We start from the raw sequence: 23,297 nt of genomic DNA on the forward strand, positions 1-23,297 counted from the left end.
TCTGACTCAACCAAAATCTAGCAGGCCTGCAAAAAAGCAGGAAAAATATATATAATGAAAAGATATTAGTTAATCAGTTGAAACTGTCCCAGAACTAATACAGATGATGGGCTAGTAAGCAAGGGTATTAAAACAGTTATTAAAACTGTATTTCAAGTGTTCAAAAAGTTAAGTCAAAACATGTAGGATTTTTTGAAAGGATCCAAATTGAACTTCTAGAGATCGAAATTACAGCATTTGGAAATAAAAATTCACTGAGTAGGCTTTGTGGAATACTAGAAATTGTAAAACAAAAGACTAGTGAACACATACATGCACACACACACAAACACAAAACAATGGAAGCTATACAAAATAAAACACTGATAGAAGAGAAAAGTATGGAGCAAGCTAACTGTGGGAAACTTTCAAGTTACCTAATATACAAATGATTTGAGTTCTCAAAGAAGCAGAAGGAACAGAGGAAAAATATTTGAAAAAATAATGGTCAGGTTTTTCCAAATTTGTTTAAAACGGTAAACCCAATGATACAAAGAATCTCAGTGAAACCAAGCAATGAAGCATGGAGAAAACTATACCAAGGTACACTATAAATTATTCAAAATTACTGAGAAAGAGACCATTGTAAAAGCAGCCAGAAAGAAAAAAATGCTATATACAGAGGAATAAAAATAAGGATGACAGCAGATTTGTGGTCAAAAACAATGCAAGAGAAAAGACAATGAAACACCATTTCTGAAGAACTGAAAGAAAATCAACCTAGAATTATATACTCCATGAAAATATATTTCAAAAACAAAAATACAACAGATACTTTTAAGATATAAAAAGCTAAAAGAGGGATCCCTGGGTGGCGCAGCGGTTTGGTGCCTGCCTTTGGCCCAGGGCACGATCCTGGAGACCCGGGATCGAATCCCACGTCGGGCTCCCGGTGCATGGAGCCTGCTTCTCCCTCTGCCTGTGTCTCTGCCTCTCTCTCTCTCTCTGTGACTATCATAAATAAATTAAAAAAAAAAATTAAAAAAAAAAAAAAAAAAAAGCTAAAAGAATGCTTTAACAGAAGACCTTCACTACAAGAAATGTTAAAGGATATCCACCAGGCAGTGGATACACTAGTAAAATTACACTAGATGGAAATATGGATCTACACAAAGTAATGAGAAATATCAGGAAAAGTATTTACTACATGGGTAAATATATGCAAGATATTTTTCCTTATTATTTAAATCTCAGTGATAATTGGCTACTTAAACAAAAATAAAAACATAAGTAGAAGTAAAAGGTATGACAATAGCAAAAAGTCAAGAAGTGAAATGTAAATGTATTATGAGGTTCTACTACACATGAAATGACATCATGTCATTTGAAGGTCGATTATGCTTAAAGATATATATTATAAACACTAAAGCAACCACTAAAATAATAAAGCAAAAGATATGCTAATAAGCCAAGAAAGAGCTAAAGCAATAAAAAAACTCAATAATATAAAAGTAAGCACCAAAAAATAATATAAGGAAAGAAGATTATATCTTCTTCAAATATAAACACTATAAAGATTTAAACCCAACCATATCAATAATCATATTAAATGTAAATAGTACAACTATCTCAATTAAAAGGCAGAGATTGTTAGAACAGATAAAAAGACAATACCCAATTACACGTTGCCTACAAGAAATGTACTTTAAATGTATATAAGTAAATAAAAGTAAAAGTTAAAAAGTTAAAGGGGAAGAAAAAGTTAAAAGGTGAAAAAAGATACACCATACTAACTCTAGTCAAAAGAAAGCTAAAGTGGCTATATTAAAGTCATATAAAGCAAATTTCAAAGCAAAAATACATTACCAGCGACAAAGAAGTTCATTTTATAATGATAAAGAGATTAATTTATCAAGAGACACATAAGAATCCTAAACATTTATGCACCTAATACAAAATTTCAAAATACATGAAGGAAAAACTAACAACTGCAAGAACTAGAAAAGCCCAAAACTGTAGTTGGAAATTTCACTCCTCTAGCAATAATTGATAGAGCCAACAGACAGAACATTGGCAAAAGGTACACTAGATTGGAACAATATAACCAACCAACTTGACCTAATTGATATTTATAGAATATTTACCCAACAATAGCACAACAGACACCTTTCTCAAGGACACATAGGACGTTTATTAAGACAGATCATACTATGGACATAAAGTAATTCTGAACACATTAAAAGGACACAAATAATACAAAATATGTTCTCAGGGCACGTGGGTGGCTTTAAAGTTCAGCAGCCAACTCTTGATTTCGGCTCAGGTCATGATCTCCAGGTCGTGAGATCCAACCCCAAGTCAGGCTCTGTGCTCAGCACAGAGTCTGCTTCTCTCCTTCTCCCTCTTCCTCTGTCCCTCTCCCTGCACCTCTCCCCAAAAGTAAGTAAGTAATTCTTTAAAAGAATATGTTCTCGGGATCCCTGGGTGGCGCAGCCGTTTAGCGCCTGCCTTTGGCCTGGGGTGCGATCCTGGAGATCTGGGATTGAATCCCATGTTGGGCTCCCGGTGCATGGAGCCTGCTTCTCCCTCTGCCTGTGTCTCTGCCTCTCTCTCTCTCACTGTGTGCCTATCATAAATAAATTAAAAAAAAATTTTTAAAAAGAATATGTTCTCTAGCCACAGTAGAATTGAATTACAGGAAGATCTCTGGAAAATTCACAAATATGTGGAAACTAAATAACACACTTCCAAATAACTCATCAGTTGAAGACAAAAAGAGAAACTGGAAAGTATTTTGAACTAAATGAAAATGACAAAAATATGTCAAAATTTGCAAGATGCCACTAAGCAGTTCTCAAGGGTAATTTTACAGCACTACACACCTATATTAGAGATCTCAAGTCAATGACCTTTGCTTCCATTTTAAGAAATCACAGAAGGAAAAGTATATTAAACACAAAGTTAGCAGAAGAAAGATTTAATATCAGAGTATAAATCAATGAAATAGAAAAATAGAGAAAACCAATGAAACCCAATGCTGGTCCTTTAAGATCAATAAAATTGATAAACCTCTAGTCATACAGAAGAAAAACGACACAAGACAAAATCTGCCAATCTCAAGAAGAAGAGAAGTGACTGTATCTATAGATTCTGCAGATATTTAAAAGATAATGAGATACATATACAATTTTAGGCCAATAAATTTGCCAATGGAGAGGAAATGGACATATTACTTCAAAGACACAAACTACCAAAGCTCACTCAGAAAAATACAGATCATCTCAGTAGCTCCATTACTATTAAAGTTATTGAATTTGTGTTTTTAAATATCCCCCACAATAAAATCCCAAACTCAAATGGTTTCATAGGTGATTGTATTCTAGCACCTACTTAAGGAATCCTTGAATATTAAAATTATGCCACCAAAAGCATGATCTGTAAAAGAAGAAATTTCTATACTGGAATTTGTCAAAATTAAACAGGTTGGTTTTCTTAAAGACATGGTTAAGAGAATGTAAAAGACAAGTCACAAATGGGGAGAAAGTATTTACAAACTATATACTAGATAAAGAATTATATTTCAAATATGTAAAGAACTCTCAAAACTCCATAATGAGAAAACAAACCACCGAATTCATAAAAAATAAGGGCAAGAGATTTAAGTAGACATTTCATCAGAGAAGATATTTAAGTGGCAAATTATTTTTTTAATATTTTATTTATTTATTCATGAGAAACACAGAGAGGGAGAGAAGAGACACAGGCAGAGGGAGAAGTAGGCTCCATGCAGCGATCCTGGGTCTCCAGGATCAGGCCCTGGGCCAAAGGCGGCGCTAAACCGCTGAGCCACCGGGCTGCCCTTAAGTGGCAAATTAGAGCATGAAGAGATATTTAACACCATCAGTCCGTAGAAAAATGCAAGTTAAAACCACATTTGAGATACCACTACACTCTTATAATAGTGGTTAAAAAAAAACTATGATTTTTTTTTTTTAAATCCAAATCAAGTGTTGTCAAGAATGAGGAGGGACTGAGGATCTCACACACAGTGCTGGTGAGAATGTAAAATGCCAAAACCACTTTGAAAATACCTCAACAGTCTCTTAAGTTAAATGTACCTCCACTATGTGATTCAGCCATTCAATTTAGTGATATTTACCCAGAAGAAATGAAAGTATGTTTATAAAAATTATTTGTATATGAATGCTCATCAGTTTTATTTGTAATGGGCAGAAAAACTGGAAACAACCCAAATGTACATCAAAAAGCGACTGGCTGAACAAACTGGCATGTCCATAAGATGGACTTCTCAGCAGTAACAAGGAATGAATTACTGATACCTCACACAGATGAATTTCAAAATAGTTCTTTTGAGTGAAAGAAGTCAGTCAGAAGAACACCTACTGCATGGTTTCATTTATAAAATATTCCAGGAAACATAAATGAATGCATAGTGACAGAGAACGGATCAGTTGTTTGGGGGCATGGAGAGAAGTAGGGTGAGAGGAACCAAAGGGTGTGAGGAGACTTATGGGGATGATGAGTATGTTTATTATCTTGGTCAAAGTGATGGTTTCATAAATGTGTACACATGTATGTGTGTGTACATAAAAACACACACATGTTGTTTTTTGTCAAATATACTTCAATAAAGATGCTTTTAAAAAGGTCGACTATATTTCAATTTAAAAAAAACAATTAAGTTACCGAGCAAGTTATGGACTCTGATCAACCCCATGCCAAGGATCAAGAAGAAATAAAATTATCTCTGGAAAAATCTTGTTGCCTGAGGTTCATAAATAAAAGTGTGTGTGAGGGGAGGGCAGCCCTGTGTGTAAGGACTACCAGAAAAGAGAGGTTTTCTCTAATCAGTGTTTAAAATTGGAACCTGGCTAAAATCGTCTCCTCTCTCAAACCTTCTCTGCATGCTTACAAATGCTCTACGATCAACCTCTCCAAGAACGGATCTCATTTCTTCTCCTCTTTCTCTGACTCACTGGGCCTGCTCTGAAGGAAAATGTGGCAGGCAAGGTGGGAGCCACAGATATGCCATCTCCCCAGAAAAGTTGCAAGTTTTAATCTGCATAGTCAACTGAATTTTTGCTTGGAAAACACATCTAAATAGGAGAATTCCCAACTGTTCCACATCAGCAAGTGTAATTTAGCAATGCCACAATCTGTCTAAAAATCTGTTAAGTGCATAGGCTGGAGTTTGCCAGTTCCATCCTCCTTTTTTTTGAAAACACAATGAAATATTGAAGGACTGCACACTGAAATTCCCCTGAACTCTAACATACTATATATTCATGTTTCTCTGCTTGATTTCAACTTTATATCTTGGTTATTCAAATAATAAAAACTGTTATGCCACACAATGAACCACAAAACTAAAGAGTCAAGAATTTAGGGATGTTGGAAAAGTGTGCTCAGTTACCCGAAGTGTTAGGGCATTTCCTTGGTTTGTGAGTCTGCTGAGAACTCTTTACATATAAAAGGGTCACAGGCAGAGATCATTTAAGCTAACACCCAGACAGTCCATCTACCTCCTTGTACATCTACAGTAGGCACTGAAATTGATAGAAATCCACAGATATGTGCCCAGGAATCTCAGGAATTCAAAATAAATGATAACTAAATAAATAAATGCCCACTTTGAGATTTATTGACTCACATTTAGAAACAAAAAAAGGTAATATTACAAGATACTGTAATAAAATGTGCTATCTTCACATATGAAGGTACTCAGTGGTGTACAGGCAAATATTAATTAACTGGTATGAGGGCAAGGGAGCAAGCCCTGATTTGTAGCCAGTTTTTATGGTATGAATACTCCCACCATGGCTGATTTCAAGCTGATTGCACCCAATGCGAAGTTGAGAAGAGAAGCACACAGACTGGCTCTTCTGAGCTTGAGCATGAGCTAGTACAAGCACCACAATGGAAATATCTTATGCCTCACTACGGGTAACTCCAATGCTACAAGGGAAGTAAACTCAGTTTCTAGGACATGCTCATGTGTTTTATTCTTTGGGGACGAATTTTCCATTCTGAAGCTACCTGTGACATTACATTTCCATCTGAAAAAAAGAAAGATCTTTACAATGTAGGAGATATAACCCATCATTGAATATTTGAGATTTCTTAATATTGAGGAATTCAACAACTTTTCTTTTTCTTTAACAGGAATCTTTATATGTTCAAACTCCGTTCAAATGAAATGCTTATTGTGAGTCCCCAAAACAGCGAAAAGAAAAGGAAACAAGACAGGACGTTTTAATTCCAATTTTAGACAAAAATTAACCTAAGGCAACTTGTTAGTAAAGGGGAAGGATGGTTAGGATATAGTCAAACATACCTCCCACCACAGAATGCATGTGCCCCACCTTGAAGCAGAGGTGTGGATGTATGTTTGTATTTTTGTTTTAGAGGAGTATCATTTTTGCAATAAAGGAATTAAGAAGGAGAAATAAAAAGTCAACTTTTTGTGGTGTTTTCCACAAAGAGAGACTTTCTTCAAAGCTTAATTTTATAAGGAAAACTAACAGAAGGAAATAAAGTTATCAAACCAGAAGTCCAACAAAAGGGGGGGAAACGTGAGCAACAACAGCTCCAGCATTTCAACACAGCTATAGCAAAGAAATAATAAAAGGAGTAACAAAAGAGCAGACATATACCCAAGTTCTGAGTCTGACTGCAGCTGGAGCACTGAGGGGTCTGTGTCCCATTGCAGGGTCCTAATCGTGCAGCACAAGGGAAAAAGAACACAGAGAATTAACAAAAGGGGAGGAAAACAAACCAAACTGTGTCATTCATCAAGTCAATGGTATATACAATACATACACAGAACATCTCCCCACTGCCCCCCACCTCCAGCCCCAGGTGCAAGGAAGACCCCATGGGTATCAAGTGACCTTTGAACATCAGTTTGATACTGGAAACTGTGGTTGTTTGGTTGTCTGCATGCATGGAAGGAAGCCCAGAACTAAATACTCAAACGTTATACACCTTCCTACTCTCCCCCTCTGCCCTTTTTTTGTTTTGTTTTGTTCTGTTTTCTACTCAAGCCTGCTTGATTTGAGCATGTAGGCTGTTTTGTCTTTCTCTTACACCCCAGAAGCCCATCCACACCTGGGAGCGCCAAGCATCTCCCATGTGGTGCAGAGAACCAAAGGCAAGGCTGCAAATGGCGAGAGCAAGAGTATCTGGGGAGGTCAGGCCAAGTGGAGCCTGACTTCAGGGCCTGCTGGACTGCTGGCTTCCTCGGGTCAATTACTGCAAGAAGAATGCACTGGATTTTGAGGCTCATGGGTATTTTGGTGCCTTTTATTTATATGTTACACTGATGTAGTCACCATTAATATCGCATGTGGCTAAGATGCCAGGGATATCTTACATCTTTTAAATATCTTACAAGAGATGGCACAAAGTATCAACAGTTACCAAGGCGTTCAGGTTTCCCTATTGTTTCTCTTTCACAATAAAAGGGGATAAAGACTTCTACAAACAGAGTGCATTCATAAAAGAACCTTTCTCAAACCCCACAGCTTTTGCTTAATCTAAGTGTGGCCTAACAGGATCACCAGCATCTCTCAGAACTTGCTGGAAATGCAGACTCCAGCCTCACCCCAGACACCCTGACTGCACACTGCAGTTTACTAAGACTCCAGGCCCTTTGCAGGGACCCTCACGTTTGAGAAGCCACGCTCGGTTTCCTCATCTGTAAAGACTTACCACGGCTTTTAGAGAGACAATTTCATTTCAGGCTGACCTGGCCTGCAGCTATCTTCTAAACTTACATTTGACCACTGTTTTCCTCCCTCCCCATGTCCTGTTGGATGCTCTTCCCCCTAAGAGCTGTGTGTCTTTACTCAAATCTTATCTGCTCAGAGAGGGTTTCCTTCCCTCACTACCTGGTAGCACTGCCTTGTCACTCTTCATCCCTTTCACTTACACTGTTTTCCTTTCTTCACGACACCTATGGTTTTATTATACATCAGTTTACATACTACTATTTGCTGTTTGATCCAGATTTGAGCCTCGTAATGGGGGAGGCTGGGCTGTATCCCTAGATTATAGGGATCTGCCCAGGAAAGGACCTGGCATCCCTCCTTACACAATACAGTATTAGTTGAAAATATGAATGAATGGATGGATGGATGATCTTTCTCTGGTTTTCTACAGGGATAATTTATAATTCTACCTAAAAAGCTAAGTAACTATTTGATAAACAGTAGCCTTTCTTTACTACCAGATTCACTATATCTACTATTGATATTTCTTTGAGTCAACACCCCACCTGTGTGACAGATCCTATATAAGCTCCTCCTACAGAGGTAGCAGAAGACAAATTCACAGCTTCCCTTATCAGCTCTGGCTACACTCTTGTCCTCTTACCTGAACATTCTGAAACATGACAACTGAAGTCCAATGAACTCTAAATGGCCACTGTTTCTTAGACCAGTGCCTCTCAAATTTCAATGTGCATACACACACCTGGGAATACTGTTAAAAGGCAGATTCTGATTTAGTAGGTCTCTGACATTTCTAACAGGCTCCAGGGGATACAGAGCCTGTCTGTAGGCCACACTTTGAGTAGCAAGGTTTTGACTTAAATTAGTGGTTTTCAAACTCTGACAAGGACATGAATGATGATGTGGAGGGCTTACTAAAATACAGAATGCTATCTCCAACTCCAGAAATTCTGATTCAATAGGTGTAGGGTGGTGCCTGAGAATTTGTACTCTAACAAGTTTCCAGGTAAAGGCTTACAGCTGACCCTGGAACCACCTTTACAGAATGACCAGTTAGACTATAGCTTTCATTAGTCAGCAGACAGAAAGCATCACTGATCCTCAAATACGTCAGCCTCTAACCCTGTGATTAACTCAAGCCTGGCCTAAGACCCAGGCCACTTTCAGACTAATTAAATCAGAATGTGCAGAGTGAGACTCAAGCATCTGTATTTCTGAAAACTCTCCAGGTGATTCTGATGTGCAGCCAAGCATGAGAACCCCTGCTCTGGACTCTTCTCTGCTCAAGGAAAGCAGATCTTCTAGACACTGATTCCTTCACCTTGTTGGTGAATGTAATGGTTGTAAATGGTGAAAGTAACAGAATCTGCTACAGTGATTCATAGTTGCTGTTCACATGTCTCTAGGGATCAAACCTTTTAACTTTAAGGGCATTTCTTTGGCTTATAGAGAGAATAGCAGCCTCTGGCTCTGGCTGGCTGTGAGAAGCATTCCCCTGTACGGGGAGGGATCAGCTATTTTGCTCTCAATTTGCCTGGAGGTTTCTGACAGGATGAGCTTTTTTAACCTTTTCCACCTCTCCCAGGCAGGTGAAGAATGCAGCAGCTCCCAGGTGGTCTGTCTGTCCTGTAACTTATCTGACAGGTCATCTGAACTCACTGTCTCCTTAAGAAGTAAAAATGATGATTCCATCAGAATCTACAGATCAGCAGTCTGGAGTTTGCATTTACTCAGGAGAACAACAAAGGTGGTCATGTATGTAAATAACCCACAGCAGTCCTGCCCCCCTGCCCCACATATATTATTCAGTAAAATAAATCATAGTCAACATCAGTAACGAGCAGTGAGGTAAGGAGTCAAGTCAAGGATGCAATCAAGTGTGCTAGTTTTATTTCCTTCTCATTTTTCCCATTATGATCTGTGGGATGGTCAGACTTGCACAGAACGCACTTTTTCCTTGAAAAAGAACTTAACAAAAAAAAAAAAAAGAAAGAAAATAAAAAGAACTTAACAGCCAATACATTAAATGGGCAAAGTTTGTGTTTCCAAGGGTAGCCTGGTGTATTAAATGTTTGCTGAATTCCTTCTGTGCAAACTAGCAGAAAAACTTCTTCATAGGTGGCAGGACCTTGGAGAGAGTCACACTTGGTCCTCCAGGTGAGGTTTGTGTTTTTGAGTGTGGCTCCACTCTGTGTCCTGGGAAGGTCTCTGTCCCCAGCAAAGTGAGGATACAGGCCTACAGACCTTTTAAAGTTTTTTTTTTTTTTTTTCTGCCTGATATTTTAAAACATGGATAATTACTAAACTGCCTTTCACTTCTCTCTTCTCCAATTGGTAACCAATTTTATAACCAATTGACAGGGACTTTACTTCTCAACCATCTTAATATCGAGCTAGTGTATCAGTGAAAATAAAATGATGGTTTCCCCACAGCTTCTTCGGCAGTTTGAAATATTGCCAGGTAGTCAATTTTTTAAAATGAAAGTAGTGAAATTTTAAGTAAATAAATATATGTGAACATAATAAACTCCCACAAAATATTTTCAGACCATTACTGAAATAAGCAATTACAATTGTTTATCGTAAAAAAAGAATTACAAAATAATTCAGACAATTATTACTGTTTACCACAGTAATTAGTTCTCGTTTTCAGTGATTTTTGGAATGGACCAATCAATACATGCAAGGAGAGAATATTTTTGACAAGAGCATCCATTTACTTATTCATAAATATCTATTAAAGACCTAATAGGTAAAATACTGTGATAGAGGATGAAAGGAATTCTCAAGGAAACTACAACTCTTATAGAGAGATAAAACATGTATAAATAGTTTGGTGGAATGAGACAGAAAGTAAAACATGCCGTATAAGTGGCACCACAGGTGTGCTGTGGGACATAGGACTTGCATTTAAGAATCTTACATTTTAGTGAAGTAATGAGACGTATGAATATTTATACCTAATGATACACTGATAACCTATGCAAAAAAGGAAGCAGTTGTCATTATTTTTCCAGGCCCTGAAGTCTAAAGTTTCAATAAATGTTAGCTGAAAAAATAAGTAAATGTCATAGAAAGATCAATAATAATTATATAATTTCCTTTCGCTCAGTGTTTACTTGGTGCTAGCTAGCCACAGAGTACTACTGTACTTTCATTATCCTCTAGAAGCCAGAGCAGGGAAACACTTTCCCTCTGAAAAGATCAGAGATTACATGTTTTGGCAGGATGGGGTCAGGATTTGGACATAAACTCATTTTCATCAGTGCCTAGTTTGTTTGACTTAAGCAGCTGAGTTGGTTTCCTAGGTCTAACAAGAGTCTGTTATATTTTAGATGTTAATTTAACAATTTATCATAAGAACAATAACTGCCAAGAAGAGCAATTATACACGCTGGATAAAGTCTTCTCTCCTTGAAGGCCAACTTCCTGGGAAGCCAGATGACCATTAGCATCTTGGGGACTGGAGAAAGTGAAGCTGAATGTTTTACTACTGCAGCGTCTCCCAGCCCTACACCCACCCCATCATGTATACCACACATACACCACATACACCACACATAGCCCTGTGCTGTCAAGGTCTCCGTTTACCCCCAGTTACTGGGATGCCCATCTAAACCCTTTCTGACTGATGTCATCTTTCCTTAACTGTCAGTTAGATTTTTGTCTGCTGTTCTTATATGGAAAATCATCCTGCTGTTATTTGTTTGCTTATTTTTAAGAGCTACATTTGTCTGTAGTCATCAGGTTCAGGTTATTTCTTAGGTTAACTCTGAGGATTGAAAGGAGGATTTCTGATCTTACACAGGGAACCTGCTGTTTGAACAGATCTTGAATAACCCAATAATTCTCTATCTATTCTGGACTAAGGGGCATTGTCCCCTAAGTTGTAGGTCCCACAGGTGGGATTGGCATTTCGGGACATTTCCCAACTTTGTTTTCAAATACTAGATACAGAAGCTGCCCATGCCATGGAAAATGATCATTCACTTATTTGACCCTAAATATGCCAGACAATGTAGCCTCTAGTATCTCATCTAGAAAGGCCTGCCATGTAACATTTGGTTTGCAATTTGGGAGACAATGTTTTTCATTACTTAAAAAAAAATAGACAAAATATCAAAATTCTTCAAATTAGCAGTGACCTATTTAGAGATTAACAGAACTTTATATTTTATTTTATTTTTTATTTATTTATTTTTTAAATATTTTTTTAACTTTTATTTATTTACGATAGTCACAGAGAGAGAGAGAGAGAGAGAGGCAGAGACATAGGCAGAGGGAGAAGCAGGCTCCATGCACTGGGAGCCCGACGTGGGATTTGATCCCAGGTCTCCAGGATCACGCCCTGGGCCAAAGGCAGGCACCAAACCGCTGCGCCACCCAGGGATCCCAGAACTTTATATTTTAAACTTTCTACCAAGTCATCACTAACTTCTTAGAAAATTCTCTCTCCCTGGTTCAATTTTATTGGCTTAGTTTCACTTTATTAGATAGAAGTAAAAATTCAAAACCAAAACAACAACAAGCCTTGGCCATTTGTTTAAAGTATAACTTAGGTGTGAAAGACGTGATGTCTGTGTTACATATACCTTACTCCCCGTTGAGTGTTTAACTTCTCCCTGTTCAGCTCTTACAGCAAGTTGCTAGTCTCTATTCTTCTTTCCATTTTTATTAATCCTCTGAGTAGAAAGCCTTGAAATTCTTCCCTAAAGAGCATCTTTGCCTTGACCTTTTCTTTGGTTGTAAGAAAGTGATGTCTGATAAATATCTGGAAGGCAGTAGGTAAGAACTCTGTCATTTGTCATGCTAACGCTCAACACACTACACTGCTAGTGGCATTTAAAATCATTATAGTTCTTTTGGAAAGCAATATGTCAATGTGCAGCAGGAATCACTGACACAGAATTGTTCCTGGACAATTTACTTCCAGAAACTCAACCTATGGAAAAAAACATGACAAGCAATTATAATAACCAAAATTAAGGTGATGATGATGATGATGATGATGATGATGATGATGATGGCAGCCTCCAAGTCATCAAACACCATGACTAATTTTGGCAGGGGCCTGATTTTTTCCATCCCCATAAAGCCAAGCATTTCCCAATCAGGGTCACTCCTTCCCTTACCTCTGAACTCTAACCCTAGGTGATCCCAGAGATGTCTATCTATTTTCTGCAAAAAATAACCACAAAGTCTTCATCACCACTGAGCCCAATTCCACTTTTTCACAGGACATACCCATCTTCGCACCAGAGCCATTTTACCCTTCTTGTCTCATCTGTCTTTTGTTTCCTTTTCCACCCCACAACCCTAGTTTAAACCATCAGGCCTTTACATCAGACCAATAGTTCCCCACTAGTCCTCAGACCTTGAAAGCATTATAAAATCACAGTGTCCCAGACCTCACCTAGACCTGTGGTTTAGGTACCTGTATTAGGTTCCTCCAGTGAATTCAGTAAACAGCCACCAGGTATAGGAGATAGGGACTGCAACTATCACAAGAGTCATCCTTGTCTCCCAGCCTCCTTAACATGCATTCTACCTCCCATACCCCCCAATCCTTTTTCTTTATGGACACCTTTCCCATTATCTGGAATGCTCTTTCTCCTAACTCCACTTGTCCAAAGCATATGCGTTCTTTAAGGCCCAGTTCAAATGTCATGCTCTCGAGATATATTTGTCCTCAATAACCTCATTCAGAAATAACTTGTCTCTCTCTGGGATAGGAATAGAAAAATACCTGAATACCTGGGCCTCTTATTTCGCAGTTCTCTATGCTAGTCTATAGTCCAAATCCTGGATTGAAGACCAAATCTGAGGATGACCTACAGGAGGTAATGAGCACTGTTACAAAGTCCAAAGACCTCAGCATCAAGCCGAACACACTGCTGGACTCACTCTGACTTTTTGCCCCAAGTTCAGTAATCAGATTTCTGCCTTGTTTCTGTGACAAAGTCCCTGACCTTAGTCCTATAACCTCTGTCAGTGATTCTCCTTCAGCAAAATCCATCTTTGGGCAACTTGGCCAGCAACCTTGAACTACCCTGCTTTTTTCTCTGTCCTCATCCCTCTACTCATCCTGCACCCATCCCATCCAATGTTTTGCAAGTTGTGCCTATGCATACATATGTTCATGCACACGCACACACACACACACACACACACACACAAAGTTAATAAATATTTACCAAGTACCAATATGTATCAAGACTCTATGTAGGGTAGTAATGAACCAGAACCACTTGTCCCAAATGAATATACTACAAATTAATTACAGATGATTTGGGAATAATAGTTAATGATATTATTGCTCATTTCTACGAGTACAAATATTTGAGAGCTGTAATTGCATGGCAACATTTCCTTAGATGGCTTCAAATTAAATCTTTCAATTTACTGGAAGCAGGCTCTTTAGAAGTGAGAAGAATTCCTTATCTTAAATTCCTTGCAGGTCTAATATTTCTTATGTCTTTCACACAATAAATCTCCAAATATTTAGTGAATGAGTGGATAAATGAAGAAGCATATGAATGTTCTTTACTTGCCTTTTTTTTTTTTTTTTTTTTTTTGATGGGTGAAGGCTGAGTAAGCTGATTCCCAAAGAAATAGTTTTTACTTTCATTTTACTAAAAAATGAAAGAGTAAATCAGGGCATGTCTGGCCTAAAACCTTTAATCTCTCCCAAACTGAGATTTGTGCTCCGAATAAAAATAAATCCAGCTATCTTCTCTACCAAATGAATTTATCCTTGAAGCAACTGTATTGAAATTCAATTCTCACATTCTTTCTTCTCTAAGGTGGAAAGATAGCTCGAGGGCAGAACACTAAACTCCCCTGAATTCCAGAGTCTCTGAATGCTTGTTCCACGTGCCTTCTCTGTCAAACAAATCACTAGTCACTAATCAGATAAGGAAAACAGTTTGGGTGGTGTGAGCAGACTGCTAAATAGAAAGTCTTCAGTCGGTGTTACCCCCGAAACACCTATTTTTCTAAGTGCCATTTCCCAAGGCAAGACTGAATAATAAGGACATTTAAAAATCTGTCATATCACTCAATCTGTCACTGTCATTAACATGATGTCAATTAATTAAGGATGGCATTTAAATAATGAGCTAATGTTTTACCTCCCAACCTCAATTATTTCCTCACTTAGGACTGACAATGATGATGATAAAGATGTTCTGATGTCAGAAATAAAATTAGAACAGTGCAGTACATACTTATATTGAGTTCTTAAAAAAAAAATTCTTAATTTACTGTGTGAGAATTTTCCCTCTGTTGACCAGCATCAGAGCCCTAACAGGGAGCTCTTCTACAGGCCACCAAGCCATGCAGGAAGTCCATCTGAGCTGGATGCAAAAAGAAAATCCTCCATCATGGAGGAAGGACATGTTTTCCCCAAATCTTTTACAGAGGATCTGCTGTCAAGCAAGCAGTTTCTCACAAGAAACCTCAGCAACTCCTTGTTGACTGTGTCACTGTAACCATATGCAGATAGTTTCACAGTGCACTCTCCTGTAGACAGGGTAACAAGGTATCAAAAATGTGCAATCAGGGATCCCTGGGTGGCGCAGCAGTTTAGCACCTGCCTTTGGCCCAGGGCGCGATCCTGGAGACCCGGGATCGAATCCCATGTCGGGCTCCCAGTGCATGGAGCCTGCTTCTCCCTCTGCCTATGTCTCTGCCTCTCTCTCTCTCTCTCTCTGTGACTATCATAAATAAATAAAAATTAAAAAAAAAATGTTCAATCAGTTAATGAGCTACATAAAAAGAAAATCCTATAATGCATCTTTCATTTTAATTTCCAGAGAGAGTGACTTTTAACCAGCCTTGAATCAGTGATACTGGGCTCCCTGGAGTGCAATTAACTGGTGGTATCCTATCAGCTCTTTACATAATGATAATTTTTTAAAAATTTGTATATACAAAATTTAAGAAGTTTATTAAATGTCCTCCAAGGTTTTACATTATCTTATCATACTTTTTCACCTTTGCCAAATCCTCAATATCTTCTCTATAGCCTCTGATTCATCAGAGCCCCTTGGAAGATGGTGATGTTTTCACCCAAAAAAAAAAAAAAAAAAAAAAGGATCAAAAGTCCTTTGAGGCTTATGTAGTACTTGAGAACCCTATGAAATCCAATTGTGAATAAAAATGGAAGCCCTGGGGATTTTCTGTTGGGCATTAAGCTCATGTTGTCTCTTAGTACATTTTCCTCTCTTGAAATCACTGAGGCAAGAAAGTGATAACCAGGTGTAGCCCACAGAGCTTGACAACAAACAAATTATTCTAATTTCCTTATTTAAGGGTTCACTAGAAGGAAGATCAGGGAAAGACAGGGTTTATCAAATAACTAAATTTAACCAAAGTATTCTGTCAACATGAAATTTAATGTTTACTATATAGAAGCCTAATGTTTAAATTGAACAGAACAGGGTCTGCAGACATCTGCTCCTTCATCCAGAAATCGAATCAGGAGTGCACAGGAAACTGAAAGCTTGAATGACCTTTGTACCTTTGTTTTCCTGTAACACACTTCAGAAGACATTTCTTCTGCTGCTGCATTGAGGACCCCCTAGGAGGGGCCTTACCTCCTAGAGAAAAACTATAGATGTAAGTGTTTTGGTTAATAAATACTGGAAGGAGAGGGATCTATTTTAAATACAATAGGATTATGTCTTGGGCAATTGGGGAAATTTGAAAATACTATAGACATTACATAAGATGAAAAGGTATTGAAATGGAAAAAGAGGGACTTTTGATTAGAAAAGCTCAACAGCTTGTATAACGACATCATTTATCATATATATATGATGACATATACATTGTGTGAAAGAATATACACTAAGGTGTTAAGAGTGCTAACTGCTGGTGGCAGGAATATGATTTTTCTCTAGTTTTTGCTTGTCCACATGTTCTAATTGTATAAAATGCACCAATGTTGTTTCCATAATAAAATTTATTAAAAATAATAATTTTATTAAAAATAAAATGTGAGAGGACTCAAATGTCCTAATTGTTTGGAAAGTAGAACTTAATGAGGTATTAAGACCATCACCATCCCCCATGCCACTTCTCATCACAGACAAACATCAGAAACTTCCCCTTCTGACTATTTTGTTAAAGATGTAAAGGGATGGGTGTTCTTATTGTAATAGTAGGTTGTACAATAGTAGGTTGTACAATAATATGTGTTATCAAATTAACACATAATTTTTTAGATCATTTTGAAAATTTTCTTCCTTGAATCAGGTTTGGGACAGGGTGTTGCCTCCACCCTGGTGGCCAGGTGAACGTTATGAGGTCAACACACTTTCCAAGATCTGTGCAGGCTAGTATAGTCTCCAATTTAGCTTTATCACTGAGAAGCCAAAGGAATCCTGGCTAAACATCAGAAGGGCCCTAGTGCAGAGCCCTTTGTGAGCCATTCACGTAAATGAGAAGAATAAATGCAGGCAAATGATTATCACCTAAATAATAATTTCTGGTGGAATACATAAAGGTTAGGGATTTAGAGTTGAGCAACCCAGAAAGTGGTCTCTAGGGGCATGGACCACAATCTGTCCTTGGCCTTGGCATGTTCAGTATTTTCACATAATTACTTAAAGATATAGCTTTATCAAATTGGAAAATGACACCAACATATTTTATGAGAATCTAAAAAGAACTCTTCCCACTGGAAAAATGTGACTAATAAAATGTGAAAAAAACCAATAATAATAGCTAAAACTCACATATACTTAATATATGCCAGACTCATTTCTAAGTGCTTTATAGGTATTAATTTATTTAATCCTAATAATAATATTTTGGAGTAAGTCATGTATATCACCTATATCAATTGTTGTCAGAGATCAAGTAGGGTAGAGGTATAGGTTGCAAAAATTTCTATCAATCTGTCTAGGTAAAGACCTAATACCGTAGCTATGTCCTGTGTGAACTTGCAAAAATTACTCATTTTCTCTGTGCCTCGGTGTCCTCATCTGTAAAAATTAAGATAATAGTTGATTCACTCAATCAACATTTACCAAAAACTCACTATCTGGATATAATCTCAAATATCACTTACTCCCTAACCTCAAGGAACTTTCCATGTCCTGAGGAAGAGAGACATATTCAGCTAAACACAAGTCATTCTTCTTTGAGTACTTTATACTAAACGTTTCACTCGTATGTGTAGAAGATGTAGGCTATTGGCTTCAGATTAATAGTTCTTCTCATTTTGAGAAAAAGTATTTTTTATTCTTAAAGTTTTAAAAGTTTTTAAATATGGGAATAGGCATTCAAATTCCTCAAGTATCATTTAACTATATACTACAATGATCACTTTTCCCTCTTTGACCTTTTCTATATGCTGAATTAAGATAACACATTTTCCTATACTAAAATATTCTTGAAATTTTTAATCAATTCTAACTAATCATAGCACAGTACCTTCTTAATATTGTGTTGGATTTCAGTTGTATACAGTATATTCGGACTTTTTATGTAAGTAAAACTAGTCTTTCAAATATCTTATTAATAAAATTGACTCTTTTACATCTAAGAACTTATTCTCTGCACATTATGATCAACTGGGCAATGATGAATCACTTTTAACAAAATTAAGAGAAAATGAAAAATACCATAAATGTAAATTGTCAATGAGAAGCAGGCAATGATAACAAAAGCAGAAATTGCAAAACAAATTGTGACCCTTTAAGTTAAAATTAAATCACATTATTATAATTGAAAAATGATTGTATATTTCTACTTTCTATTAACTTATGTTATAACATTTACTCAACTGCTCTTAAAAATCAATAAAAGGAATTTTTGTTATACTTGATTTTTTTAAAGCCCATTTTAACCTTTTCCATATAACAGGGTCTATTAAGCATGCCAATTTGCAAGTTAACCACTTGATGCAGGTTACGTAAGAAAGGTTTGCCAATTTTGGCTCTGTAAAGAAAATTTCAGTTTTGATTTGATATTCTGGCACATGGATGACGGACTGTATATGCACTTTTATGTAGGGCCAAATATGTTCATTTGATTTCTGAGTTATCTCCTGAAAGTTTTTCCACTTTTCAAAGAGTGCAAATGCCACACACATCAGCAAATTTGTGACTATAGAGCTGTACTCTCGGGATTTACCAAGCTCTCTGCCCAGTCTCATGTTTTACGAAGTGTTAAAGTTAATAGTAATTGTTTTCAAAGATGTTTCTCCTACAGAAAAAGATATTCCAAGTGGAATTTTAAAGACTGAAGTATAATGTTCTTCTGAAATTTAACACTTGTATCTATATGGAAGCAAAAACATAAGCTTATGTGAAATTTTCCTTAGTCCAAAATAAGGGCAAGATTTACTAAGCTATTCCTAATGTCTTCTCCTGAGGCAAACCGTGCTCAGTTTTTTTCAGTTTTTCTGAAAAAGCATCATTTCTTCAATGGCAATCTTTTTGCATTCCTATGAAATCTGCACTCAGCAAGGGATTCGGTCATTGGCTTCTAGTTGTCCATCCTTGCTGGAATGTTCCTATCAAGAACTGAAGCTAGCTGGAATTTGTGTAGGGTGGGAGTAGACAGCACCTCTTCCAAAGTGATTCATGAAGTTAAAAAAAAAAAAAAAATCATGTAACTGGGGGAAGAAATGAAGAGTGAATGTTCCTGAGAAGAAATATTTGCTGCTGTCCCCAGAGTGCTAAGAGCATAGGGCCAGCTTTCTCTAGAAAGTTTTCAAAAGGGATCATCAACTGTGAAGTCAGTAACAGAATTTAATGCCAACTGCACCCCTTGAAGCTAAGCATTAATGACACAACACCCTCATTGTATAGAAATAGGCAAATATATTAACTTAATGATAGGCCAGTGGACCCCCTAAGGAATGTAATTATATTGTGCCAGCTCTTGTACAAATGTTAGATCCTACATAACTGTGTTATTGTTGCTTTTTTTCCTCCCCTCAAAGACCTTTGAAGTGTTCAAAGCAAAAGATGAGAGATGTGTGCTGCCTCCAAATCAGAAAGGCAATTTGCTAAAAATAAACCAGTACCCACAAAAACTTCTACTTCCATTCTTCTCAAATTGAAAGCAGTGTCCATGTCCAAGTCCCTGCTCCGCTGTGTTGGGTATACTTGGACCGAAGCTCGAGCTTGCAAATAAACCCTCTTGCGCTTGCATGGGTGTCGGCTCCTTGGTGGTTTCTCGGATTTGCAATCTTGGACACAACATTTGGGGGCTCGTCTGGGATCCGAGAAACCCCCAGGACCTCATCCGGAGGGTTTCACGCGTGGTGTGGACTAAGCTGAGGGCCCTCTACGAGACTGGGCCACCCCCGGGCCCCCATCGATATCGGCCGGGTGACTGGGTGTACCTCCGGAGATACCAACACCAGACACTTCAACCTCACTGGAAGGGACCCTACATGTGATCCTGACCACTCCCACCGCTCTCAAGGTCGACGGGATTACTCCCCAGGTCCACTACACCCACGTCCAGCCAGCTGATCCACACACCGTTCTCAAGGACTTTGTTCCAGAATGGAAAAGCCGACCAGACAAGGACAACCCCCTAAAGCTAAGACAGCACCGTTCTCACTTATTTTCCACCTCCAAGACTCCCTAGTCTGAGGTTGTCCTTCAAAACAGAAGGGGATTAGAGTTAGTCTTCTTACAACAAGGGGGGGGGTTATGTGCTGCCTTAAACGTGGAATGTTGCTTCTTCCCTGGGACTTAAACGGGAACGAGAACAGCAACAAGGTTGGTTTGAATCCTGGTTTAATCATTTCCCCTGGCTCACTCTGAGACCAACCTGGACCCATGACTGGGTCCTTCCTTAGGTTCCTCTGAGAGGGGGAAATGTGGAGGCTGAGAAAATTAAGGCCATTCCACCTTAAGTTCAGCTTTAGCACAAGTTCAGCCATCTCAGGCCCCTGTGAATAAGAGCTGAACTTGACCTTACTTCAGTTAAGCCCCATATTAGAATGAGAACAGAGTCAAGCCAGTGGCAGGAAGCCCCATATTAGAATGAGAACAGAGCTCAATGCCCAAAGCTGAAAGTCCCATATCAGAATGAGAACAGAGCTCAATGCCCTTGAAAGCCCCATAACAGAATGTAAACAGAACTTGAGAAATTCCTCCCTCCCCCACTTCTGGAGGTCCCCTAGACCAGCCCATAAAACTAAGTTGGAACCCCCCTTGGGGTCCAAGTCCCTGCTCTGCTGTGTCCTGTGTCGGGTATACTTGGACCCAAGTTCGAGCTTGTAAATAAACCCTCGTTCGTTTGCAAAAAAAAGAAAAGAAAAGAAAAGAAAGCAGTGTCCACTGGTTTAAAAACACCCTATTAAAACAAAATACTCAACTCTGAAACATACCAAGAGATAGATATGGGTGAGACAATTCCAGTCTTACATGCCGGTTTCAGGAAGAAAAAAACAAACAAACACAGACACACATACACAACACTAAAACCCTTATAACTCAGCAAACTCTAGACTTTTCTGATCTCCATACTTTTCTCTACCAAAATTTCCTAGGCCTATATGGAAACCATGTACTTTCAAAAGACAATGCTTATGATAATGTATTAAATGGAAAAAGAAAAAACAAAGTTTTATACCTCTCACCCAGTAACATACTTGTAGCAAAAAAATGTACACAAGTGAACAAGGATTGAAAGGTACATAGACAAGGCAAAGGCTGATTTTTAGAACAGTAGTGTAGCAGATGATTGTTTCTTCTTTCATTTGAAGTTTTAGTAAAGTATTTTATGATTTTTTTAAATTAAGAGTCAAAGACAGAGGTCACAAATTGCCAGCCCACTGGTGAAATCTGGCCCACAATTACTTTAACAAAGTCATTAACATTGAACATTTAGGAGATTATTGCATAAATATGTGAATTTTTAGCTTCTCAAGAAAAATTGAAAGATGTCGAAAAATTGGGTCCATATTCCCACATGAGTCAACCAGTGTGAGCTGTGAGGAGACCATCTGACCTTCATGAAAGGGTGCTTCCTAACCAGTCACCACAGGCCCCCAAGCCCCATTCATTTATACCACCTGCCTATCTATGGGCATGGCACGTGGGAATTCTATTCAACTCTATTAAGCTAATAAACAGCATACTTAAAAAATTAAATTTAGGGTTAGAACATCTCAGTGTTCTCTTCACAAAAATTCCCATGGAAACCAAAACCAAAGTAGAATAATGAGAAACTGGATATATATTCCATTTGCCTTTGGTCCTTCTCTTTTTTTTAAGCCAAAGCTAATAGATGTACTTGTGTTTGTCAAACAAGACACATGGTTCTCAATTAGCTCGCTCGAAGAAACATAAGATTATAGGCTTATCATTTCTAGTGTTCAAAATAATTTCTATGCCACTAAAATAGCAAGCCACCATCAATTTAAACATAAACTGGCTGAGTATACAGGCAGATGCATGGACTTAATTTAACAGTGCACAACAGAATGGCATTGGTGTGGGGTTTTTTTTAGTCCTCTGTTTTCTAATATTATTGACATTCACTATGGCCTTTGTAAAGGAACAGTTCTTACCTTGTTAGTGGTCCCAGGTCGCCTGAGTCTTGGCTTCCGGCTTCACTAGGAGTGCTCACTGATTTCGAGGAGGGAGACATAGGGGTTGGGACTAAATAATGAAAATAACAGGTATCCCATGTTAAAAAATGCAGCGGCTGCACTGGGGAAGAGCAGTGTCAGACAGATCAAAACAAATGGACCCAAATTAAAGTGGTTGTATGGCCAGGAGAGATTAAGATGGGATAAAGGGGGGAAAAAAAGGAAAGAAAGAAAAGAAGAAAGAAAAGAAAAGAAAGAAAAGAAAAGAAAAGAAAAGAAAAGAAAAGAAAAGAAAAGAAAGAAATTCAAGTGAATTTTTCACATTTTGGAAATTAAAATTTGAAATGAATTTAGACAAAATTAACTTAGGGATTCTAAGGCCATGTCCACCTTAACAAAGTGAAATGGAGAATCAAAACAGCTATCCAGATATTTCAGGTCAAATATCTCTCTAGGGTGAACTATCTGGATAATTCCAATTCTCCACTTTATTTTGTTAGCATAGATGTGACCTATTAAAAAATAAAATGGGTGTCTATAAAACTCTGAAAGATTATGAAATAAGTAATACTGTGAAATTTTAAATGGCCAAGGAGAATCAGTTAAAGCTGTTCTATGTCTATATCAGAGGGCAATCTATTCTCTGTGGAATACAAACTGTATTCCACAGAGAATGTTTGCAATGAGAGACTAAGTGACAGATAGAGAAAGGGTAAATGTTGAACCTGGTAATTTAAAAATGTCTTTCAAAACAAAGGAAAATGCCAGGCTGCTTTATTTTTACATTTAATTAGTAGTTTCATCCCATTGTACTGTTTACTGTGTTTGAAACTTATTTTCCTTTGCCTCCAGCAGCCCTGAAAGGCACTGCCATGGGCACATAAGTAAACCGCCATTCTGAAGATGGGAGAGAGAAGTTCAAAGACAAAGGTTAGTGCAAGCTGAAAATCTGAGAACAAGAATCATAAAAAAAAAAAAAAAAAAAAGCTAAAGGAAATGCA

The 23,297-nt window shown here is 37.7% G+C and overlaps 1 protein-coding gene and 1 long non-coding RNA gene across 16 annotated transcripts in view; one reads left to right on the forward strand and one right to left on the reverse strand.

The window, feature by feature from the left end:
* DYNC1I1 (dynein cytoplasmic 1 intermediate chain 1) overlaps positions 1 to 23,297 on the reverse strand; it is a 438,187-nt gene that overhangs the window by 239,769 nt on the left and 175,121 nt on the right. For 4 of the 12 annotated variants that reach the window (XM_072784075.1, XM_072784074.1, XM_072784081.1 and 1 more), the window contains 2 exons: positions 22,276 to 22,366; positions 6,654 to 6,713 (listed from right to left, as the gene is read on the reverse strand). In XM_072784075.1, the coding sequence (XP_072640176.1) occupies positions 6,654 to 6,713; positions 22,276 to 22,366 (151 nt within the window). Of the gene's footprint in view, positions 1 to 6,653; positions 6,714 to 22,275; positions 22,418 to 23,297 lie in introns of all 12 variants that reach the window. The other 8 variants (XM_072784073.1, XM_072784072.1, XM_072784078.1 and 5 more) reach the window with 3 other exon arrangements.
* Positions 1 to 23,297, forward strand: part of LOC140609018 (uncharacterized) — an 80,679-nt gene that overhangs the window by 26,590 nt on the left and 30,792 nt on the right. For 2 of the 4 annotated variants that reach the window (XR_012011023.1, XR_012011024.1), the window contains exons 5-6: positions 9,316 to 9,485; positions 23,149 to 23,226. This is a non-coding gene — a long non-coding RNA (uncharacterized lncRNA). The remainder of the gene's footprint in view (positions 1 to 9,315; positions 9,486 to 23,148; positions 23,227 to 23,297) is intronic. The other 2 variants (XR_012011025.1, XR_012011026.1) reach the window with 1 other exon arrangement.

Source organism: Canis lupus, chromosome 18 (genome assembly GCF_048164855.1).
Source record: "Canis lupus baileyi chromosome 18, mCanLup2.hap1, whole genome shotgun sequence".
Lineage (NCBI taxonomy): Eukaryota > Metazoa > Chordata > Mammalia > Carnivora > Canidae > Canis > Canis lupus.